This window comes from Lissotriton helveticus, chromosome 4_1 (genome assembly GCF_964261635.1).
Source record: "Lissotriton helveticus chromosome 4_1, aLisHel1.1, whole genome shotgun sequence".
NCBI classification, from domain to species: domain Eukaryota; kingdom Metazoa; phylum Chordata; class Amphibia; order Caudata; family Salamandridae; genus Lissotriton; species Lissotriton helveticus.
Window position 1 is genome coordinate 174976371 of NC_136063.1, and position 9920 is coordinate 174986290.

The window sequence follows — 9920 nt, forward strand, 5'->3', positions numbered from 1 at the left end:
CATACATTTAAAGAGGCGCACGTGAGTGCAGGCAGAAGAGGTAATTGTTGGGTTGAGTTAAACAGTGGTGCGTCTTGAACATTGTAGTACCATATATACTTACCGATGTTTTCTTCTGTTGCAGGTTTCACAGCAAGAACCCCATACATTTAAAGAGGCGCACGTGAGTGCAGGCGGTAATTGTTGGGTTGAGTTAAACTGTGGTGCGTCTTGAACATTGTAGTACCATATATACTTACCGATGTTTTCTTCTGTTGCAGGTTTCACAGCAAGAACCCCATACATTTAAAGAGGCGCACGTGAGTGCAGGCAGAAGAGGTAATTGTTGGGTTGAGTTAAACAGTGGTGCGTCTTGAACATTGTAGTACCATATATACTTACCGATGTTTTCTTCTGTTGCAGGTTTCACAGCAAGAACCCCATACATTTAAAGAGGCGCACGTGAGTGCAGGCAGAAGAGGTAATTGTTGGGTTGAGTTAAACAGTGGTGCGTCTTGAACATTGTAGTACCATATATACTTACCGATGTTTTCTTCTGTTGCAGGTTTCACAGCAAGAACCCCATACATTTAAAGAGGCGCACGTGAGTGCAGGCAGAAGAGGTAATTGTTGGGTTGAGTTAAACTGTGGTGCATCTTGAATATTGTAGTATAACAGTTTGCATTCATGAGCTAGGCGTCACCGTAAGCCATGTTTCCTTATTTTGCAGGCTTTGTGGGACAGCAGGCTCAAACCGGCGGGTACGGAAATGTTCAAGCGCAAAGCTGTAACTTCGGGAGAGTGCAGTGCTTCACCACAAAGGAAGAAATGTTGCCTTGTATTCAAGGAAGAGTGGATGAAGGAAATTGTGGAGGCTGAGACACAGAAGTCATGAAGCAAGGTCCGCATGCAACTCGGGGAACTATTTCAATACAGTCCGGATGTGGGCTTGATTTGCAAAGCATGTGCCGAAGCCAAGATTGTTGGGGACTTTTCCACAGGGAAGAAATGGAGTGATGGCTGGAAACTGGACTACATGAAACGCCATCTACTTAGCAAAGTACACGAGTCTGCCATGGTGATATTGAGAAACAGAAGTGCTGCTGCGAGGTTTGGTTTTGGAGTACGGGCAATGCTGACAGAAACTGCCACAGACAAAGCAAATAGAATGGAAGTAGTTGAACGCCAAAGATCTATGCCTGAGGAGATAAAGATTCTCATCAACAACGTGTTGCTGGCAGTCAAGATGAACACTTCAATGTTATCTGTACAAGACATCCATGACCACTTAGCTTTGTATGTGAAGATACCAGACAGCTGGAGGAGCAAGAACTATGCCTTTGAGTTCCTTGAGGCCATCAATAGCGTGATACACTGTGAAGCTATGACAGAACTTCGGCAAGCTTTGTATCACACCTTGATAATTGATGAGAGCACAGATATTTCTGTTTCAAAAATGCTCATCCTGTATTTCAAGTTCCGACCTGTAACATCAACTGAGCATAAAACGCAGTTTGGGGGCATAGTGAAGCTGACTAGCTGTAATGCTGAGGCTATCACTACTGCCGTGAAAGAATTCTACACTGCCAATGAACTGGACCTCATGAAAATGGTCATGTTCACATCTGATGGTGCATCTGTGATGCTGGGGAAGAATAATGGTGTTGCTACTCGCCTTAAACAATCCATTCCTCATCTAGTTGAGCAGCATTGTGTCGCCCATCGAGAAGATTTGGGAGTTGATGATGCCTGGAAGAGGGTTCCAATGATTAAAGAGATGGAGACATTATTGAGGACTGTCTACACTGTGTTCTCCAGATCTCCTGCAAGGAAGTCCAAGCTGGATGAAATTGCATCGGTCACTGAATGTGAAGTTGTCTCTTTTCGACCACTGAATGAAGTCCGGTGGCTTTCAAGGCATTTTGCTGTTGGTGCACTAATTCGTAATTACGAAACTGTTCTTAAGTACTTTGAGCATGAGAAAGTTGAGGAGAATGATCCAATTGCTAAATATTGTTATAAAAAGCTATCGGACTCCAACTACCATATTTCCCTTGCAGTACTTAATGACATTCTGGGTGAATTTGCATCTTTGTGCAAACTATTCCAAAAAAGTTCTTTAACTACTGTTGAAGCCGTACAGTATGCAAGAGCGAAGATTGGCCAAATTAAGCAACAGTATTTGGGGGACACTGTCTTTTGGAGCAGCAATGTAAGAGAGCTGATGGTTTTGTACAAGGATAGACAAGAGTTTGACAGTGGGCCTATTTTGTCTTTTGTTTCCCTTCTTTGTGAGCACATGCAAAAAAGGTTCCCTGAAGGTGAGCTAAAAGAATGGGCAAGTTTTGAGATCCAGGCAATAGCCACACAATCGCATTTTGATTTTGGGACTGAGAATATTGAAAGACTTGTTGAAAAGTATAAAAATGTCTTGGTCCTGGGTGATTGTGAAACACCAGAAGATGTTGTTCGACAGTACAGAGACTATAAATATGTGGTGGCAGAACATGTTAAGGGTGGGTTATTTACCACCTTTCAAGACATGGTGACTTTCACTGTACGCAATGCTGCTCAGTATAGTGTCGTGTCTCAGCTTGTTGATGTCTGCGCAACATTTCAAGCATCTAGTGCAGACTGTGAACGAGGATTCAGCCTCATGAATACTATCAAGAGCAAATTGAGGAATAGACTAGAGCAGAAGCATTTGGACATGCTGATGAGGACAAAGGCCTACCTCCTGAACGGGAAAGTTGACCTAGACCGAGTTTATCAGCACTGGAAAAATGGCAAGGATCGCCGTGAGAAGCAACCCTGTCACCCATCTAGTGACGCCACTTGACGTGTCTGAACAGCCCTCTACCTTCTTGTGTATATGTGATATTGTATAGGCTCGCAGCATTTCCCCACCCAATGAACTGTGCTCCAGTTAAGAATATTTATTAAAATCTAATGATGGTACCACCATTGAAGTCTTGTGCTTTTCTAAACTTGAAGTGTACTTGCCAGTGTAACCAGTTCATGTCATGGCGTGCTTATCCAATATTGCAAACTGCCCTTAAGACCCTTATTGTGGCGCTGTATGTGTGAAAATGCACTATCTTTTCGCTTTTTAAAGAAAAATTTTGGAGTGCCATTTGGCGCCGCAGACACGCGCGGTTTGGTTCCTGGCGCACATAGCCATGGTTGCAGCGCACAGAGACCCTCCACTGCCGCACACAGATGAAAAAAATTAGAGGGAACATTGGTTGTCACGTGTTTGTAATTTTGTTTTAACTAACATATCCATTTGTAAAGATCTCAAAATTTCTGTGTGTTTTTGAGTCCAATTGATTCTTTTAAAATCTGGTTTTATTAGATCATAGAGAGGTTTAATTCTCTCTGCATAATTTATAATGTAAGTTCTTCCGAAATTTAGGAAGCCTAGAATTGATTGTAAGTTTTTTAGTGTTCTAGGTGCTTGGATTACAGCACATTTCTCTAGGAAATTGTCAGCCAGGCTTTTGCCTTCACTTGATAGTTCATATCCTATAAACAGGACTGTTAGATGGGCAATTCTTGACTTTTTAAAGTTAAATTTGTAACCCTCTGCTGCGAACCCAAGTATTATGGTGTTCACTCTTTTCAAGTGAGTATCCAAGTCATCGTCTGTTAGATAGATGTCGTCGACATAAGATAATGCCTCGTCATCATAGGTTTGTAGTAACTCTGTTACCCTCGCTGAGAATAACCTTGGGCTGTTCTTGAACCCCTGGGGCAAACGACAGAAATTCTTTTGCGCGCCATTTATTGAGAACGCGGTAAAATATCTGCTCTCTGGTGCTATATTCTGACAAAAGAATCCATTAGAGATGTCTAATGTTGTTTTGTATTTTTTGCGCACTATGTTATTCATTAGTGCCGCACTATGCGAGTTTTGTACTGCAAAGGTTTTGCAACATGAGTTAAGGTGTCTGTAGTCCAAAACAAGACGATATGAATGGTCTGGCTTGGAGACAGGAAACAAAGGGTTGTTCATTTGTGAGGTGCAAGTTTCAATCACCCCCTGGTATTCAAGTTGATCTAGGATCTCTTTTACCTGTTTTTTAGCTTCTTGCTTAATCGGGTACTGCCTCTGTGCAGTAGGTTGTGATTTTAACTGGATTTTGTGAGGAGGAGAGTCCTCATCCCATCCCACATGATTTTTATATAAGGCAGAGGCTTGAGCTACTGCCCACTTTCTTGCAAGTGTATATTTTTTATGAATTGGAATATGGTTTGAGAAGGCAGGCATAATTATTTCTTCGCCATGTGGGCACTCCCTGACAAACTCTGGAGGCCAGTCTCGTTCAGCTAGAAGGATGTCATAGCCCTTGGACAGATTATCCCAAAATAGTCCCCTTATTTTTCTAGTCTTATCCCCCTCTATACGCAATGTTATTTCATATATTTTATGAGGTTTGCTAACTCTGGTATCTGCAGTTTCCACCTGAATGTATTCATTCGTGTCCACTGTCTCCAGATGATTCATAAGGACTTTGCGAGCTATGCTCACTTCTGCTGCGCTGTCTAGCATTGTCTGAGCCCATTCTCCGTTTTTCAGCTGTGTCCTCAGTATTCTCGGCATTGTTGATTACTTTAATACTGGCTACCTTCTTTTTTGGAAATTGTAATTTTTTATTCAGATGAGCAGGTTCTTTGTCTTTGGACTTGACGTGCTCTTCCCTTTGTTCTGATCGACCTCTTCTTTCCGATTTCTGCGAGGAAGTCTGAAAAGATTGAGAGGGACGTGTATCAATATCTTGATATCTATCAGGTTTCTTTATATTATCCCTATTTCTAAGGTTGAATTTTTTCACAGAGGGCTCCCGTTGGGGAGACTTGCGTCCTTGGTCGGGAGATCTTTCTCTCCGCCAAGGAGACCTTCCTCTGGACTGGAATCTTTTTTCTTTAGGATTGGATTGTTTATTTCCATCCCAGCTCTTTTTTTGAGTGTTTAAATTATTTTTTATAAATACCTTTTCAGGACTTTCAACAAGTTGGGGTTTCACTGGTATTCCACCCAAACTATCTCTTCCTAGTTCTTCATAGGATTTTTCTATGATTCTGGCAATTTCCGATGGTTGGTCTGCTATATTTGTCTCTTTTAACCTCTGGCGAATCGCCAGATTTGCTGCTTCTCCCTTTATGTTGGCTAATGATATTGCAGAGACCTGCTTAAAGTCTTTCAGTAGTTTCATACTGAGAGTTAAAGCGGGTTCTGGACCGTATTCATCTTGAATCTGTTTTAGCACATCTGGTATTACTGACATGGATGGTACACCATGTGTTTTTGTGTAAATGGAAGCAAAGACTGTTCCCCAAGTGTCACAATCCTCCACATGTGGTGCGATTCCCATTGGAAGACAGATAGTCAGAATCCTATGTTTCTCAACAGGGGTGGTATCTGGAAACACCGCCTCTATTTGAGTTATTTTTTGTGCTAGCCAGAAAGGAATTTGTTCCCGTTTTGTGGGTACCTTACCTAGACAGGACTGTATGTTCTGTGGTGTAATTTTATTTGTGTTCCCCTGATGACTGGTCAGCTGTGGAATTTTAATTGCTGGTTGGATTGTTGAAGTCCGCATTACATATTGGACTAATTGTCTATGTATTTTTATTAATTGTTTTAGCTGTGCTAAAAGTTCTGGTGCAGGCATTTCTTCAATGTCTGGATGTGGTGTGTATCCGGCTAGGACCGGCCACGTTGCTCCTGGTCTACCTAGTGGACCGAGCCTGGTGATGTGATTATTATGTTTTAGGGCGCCATTAAACAAGAGCAGATGCTCTTGGAATTTGAGTGGTATTTCCACCTCCTCGAAAGGAGTGTACTCATTAGAAGGTTCCTCTATTTTGTAATAGGGGAAGTCCTTTGTTACAGCGTTTGCTGCTGGAAAGTTTATCCATGAATAGAATACCTCTGTCTGCCGATATTCGTGTGCCTCAATTACGAATATGACTGTACCACCTCTTGGTGTCAGTCCATTTTCTATACGTTTTAAAGTTATAGATTTTCTTATGTTGACCGGGATGAGTATTATATCCGGGTCATTTTGTAGCAGAGTATTATCAGCTGCTATTAGTTCAGCTGCTAGTCTAGCTGTCTCTCTTTCTTCTTCAGTGTCTGACATTTTACTGACATGAAGGTTATTCTGTTTGTTTGCAGATCAAGTTTCCACGGAATATAAAGATTAGATGCACAATATTTTGGAACAGTGTATCCTTCAACGTTGAATAAACCAAGAACCATACATAGGAGTCTCCTCCTGCGAGGTTTGGCGGATATGACCTTTCACCCACTCCAGACGTCTTTGGAGTATTATGGGAAAAAAGGGGTTCTGTGTGAAAAAGCACAACTGAGTTACTCTAATGTCTTGCGTTAGTTTTATCGCCTATCCAAACGTTGGGCGCCATGTAGTGTAGTTCCTATTATCCCAATAGGCTCTGCGCATTGGAATAATATCTTCAATAGTATAGACCTAGGGCAGAGGTTAACTAGGTCTTCTACCGACGATATTAGACTTAAAGTTTTGTATTTGCCAGCTAGGTCAGAGTTCACTAGAAACTTTCTCGAATAGGCAAGGAGGATTTTAACCTCCCTGGATAGACAAGAAGGGATTTAGTTTCTGACAACCATAGAACATGACAACTTTGCTCTCCCCTAATCAAGAGTGTATCTCTAGAGTCGTGTGAAAACAAAAGACAACTTATTTTACTCAGTCAGTACGTGCATTCTTAGTTTCACCAGTTTGTAGAGAAATAAGAGATGGGCGTGGTTCAATAAAAGATGTTATTTATTGATCAGTCTCTTTTCTCATACAAGAGAAATGAATCGCTATTATTGCAATACTTGTAGTTAAGTAAAGTGCATACAGTAGAGACAGAATTATAAAATAATACTGTAAAAGCATTGATATGGTTTCTGAGCCATATGATACTTTAAAATGGATAAAATAGATACATACATTTGACTAATCGTACTCAACTGGTGCTTCTAACCACGCCTACCCCAATGTACCTGACCTAAGCCTAATACGTGGGCGGGAGTAGATAAGTAGCAGTTTAAGTTAAGTTTGTTTTGCCAAGGGACTGATTCGAGAATTCTCTGCAAGGGGTTATTCAGTTCTGTACCTGACATCTAGAATGATGGAGGGCTGGTATCTCTTATCCCAGGTCTTGATATTCCAGCTGCCTGCGAGGGCTGCTTGGAAGCGCCGGAGCTGGATTTCTCGGCAGGAGAAAGGCAGCGTCTCGTTCTCAGCGCGTCAGGAAGGCGGGGCAGCGTCTGTGGGCTTTGCTCTCTGCTGGGCTCCTCAGCACGTCTCGCTGCTCCGATCTCGTCACCACCGCATGTGTTTGCTTAAGGCAATGTCGGTAATATTTATACCTGAAAGGTGCCGAGATTGACGTAAGGATGGACATATATACGTCAATAAGGATGTCATATGAACGGGCTCGTTCGCACATTCTTTTGCTGAAGTTCTCGGTGAAATCAAAACAATGGCTATGGGAATTTCCCAGGTCGCTGTAGGTTTGATTTGTTTTGAGAACTCCGTATGCCTTATCAGGGGCTGGAGGAATATCGCTTGTCTAATTAGATGGCATGCGTTATGACCTAATCAGATAACGCGCTTCTGTGCCGTGGTGTGGCTTAATCAGATAACGGTTTTTGCACCGTTGGATGGCTGCTAGTTAATTATTAACCAAACCAGGGTCAGGAATAGGGGAATCGATACAGTACCTATAGGAATACATCACAGGAGAACCTCTGTCAGCAAATATTTTCGGTGTATTTTGTGTGTCTTTCATACGGGAACGCCTACCTTGCATCTCATTAGCGATGCGAGGCGAAAGGATAATGGGCCCTACAGCATGGATTCACGCGTTAGCGTGCCCATGCTGATAGGGTGTTAAAATTATCGCCGCTTTTCGTCCGAAAACGGACGCAAAAGTGGCGATAATTTTAACACCGGCCATTGATGATATCCACCTTATTTCTTGACAGGTGTCAGAGCACTCTACAAACTGCACATTGCTCCATTTTTACAATGATGTGCTTACACATAAATCAGCTGCGAGAAAGCACTAATTATACCCGCATACCTGTAAAAGAAAACAAGCATGCAACGGCACAATTACAGGTAGACGTAAACGTAAATACATTCAATATGTAACATCACAGAGGCAACATTATCTAATTAGGTTATGGAGTAGATTGGGAGATAATATGTCAATTATGATAGTTATAATAGACAAAAAGACATTTCAAGTCTTAAACTATCCGCAAGGGGTTTGTTCGACCTCAGGCGGAACGGCGTTCCGGAACATCTGTTCCATAGGATATCAGTCCTGTGTTCCTAATGTTACTGTGACATCCTGCATGTAACAGCGGCGAGGACATCCTGGCGTAGAACCAAGCTAAAACGAGCAGTTTGCTGCACCATCTCGCAATCAGGCGAGTTCGAACATCTGCTCCCAGTCCCACCTGCCCACAGTAGACGCAGGGTCACCCGTTTGTGTGGAGTGAAGCCATGCCTTTGTATCCAGGCAGCTAATTATAGATGCTAGGGTTTATTTTTATATTGCAATTAGTGAGGTGTAGCCAGTCCCCTGCTAATTAGAATAGCTGACTCACAAATGATAAACTATCTAACAAGCAGAATGGTTTCTGCTAGGATGGCCCTGGCACATGAAACCTACTAGGGGTGAGGGGGGAGGGGTGCATACCGCCTCTCCGCTCCCCCCCCCCTGCTATAAAAATAAGCCATCATTGTAGACGGTGTGAGCCATCACCGGGGAGCCAAATGCAGCGCAAAGCCGCGAATGCCCGGCGATTCCATCTGCTCTGGGTTTAATGGGGCGGACTCAGGCAGCGCTTTGGCTGTGGTTCTCCAGCCGCTTCTATGAGTGTGTTTGAAAAGTAATGATTTGTAGAACGGGTAATCACGGTGGGAGCGCGGCCTGCCTTGCGCAAGTAGCGTGAAAATGCCTGAAAATAGAACTGAGGCTTTTGTGTGCTTGAATGTCACGGGCGTCAAGGAGGGCCAGCGGCTGATGCCCCGGCTTGTCCTTCGGTACTCCAGGCTCTGACCTTGATACCCCTGGCCTCAGCCATCAAAAGGCGGGAACAACGAAAAACTCAGTGGGATATGTACAAGAACTGCCTCTAACTAACGCTAACACTAGTTAGCTACAGGTTTCTGAACGCGGCCTATCACCATAAACTATCTCCCTGTTAGCGAGGTATTTACAATACGTCGCTACATGGCGATAGTTACAGGTAACTGCAGTGAAAACTGCCGTTAACAAAAGCGTGAAGGCAATACAAATTCTGGCTTTAGCGGGCGAAAACTGATGAAAGGCCAATTTGCGTGCGAAAAACTCATGTTGGTCAGCCTAACGTGCGTTTCTTTGCCTCTTGAGGCAAAATTGCCTATAAGTCCACCCCAATGGAAAATAGGAAACAAAATCAATGGAATGAAGATTGGGGCAGCCGGAGCCCAGTGCAGTACAGATCAACAACCCTCCCAAGCTCCCCAACAGCCAGGATGACCAGCCACAGTCCCAGGGGAAGAGGAAATCCAGGGCTACAATCATGAAAAGAGGCTTATCGCTGGGCAAAACCAGTGATGAATCACTTATCATTGCGCACTCTTCGCAACACCATGGCATCCAAAACCTTGAAAGAGCAGACTATTAGGACATGCCACACACACCAGGGCATGTCCTACCTTATACTTACAATGCACCCTGCCCTTGGGCCTACAGCAGGGGTGTCTGATATGAAGAAAAGGGAAGGTTTAGGGACTGGCAAGTGGGTGCACTTGCCCAGTCAGCATTGTTGTAAATGAATCTAGGACCCTGGTGTAAATTTTCCCGATTCATGCCCTTATATAGATACGGATTATCCTATCCTTATACAGGCA

At 43.2% G+C, this 9920-nt stretch overlaps 1 protein-coding gene across 1 annotated transcript; it reads left to right on the forward strand.

Moving 5' to 3' along the window:
- The first annotated feature begins 748 nt into the window (after positions 1-748).
- On the forward strand, positions 749-3049 carry LOC144827097 (zinc finger protein 862-like). Its single transcript, XM_078685540.1, is given in 1 exon segment — positions 749-3049. A coding segment is annotated over 1 exon segment (2070 nt). The 3' UTR covers positions 2819-3049.
- The last annotated feature ends 6871 nt before the right edge of the window (positions 3050-9920 follow it).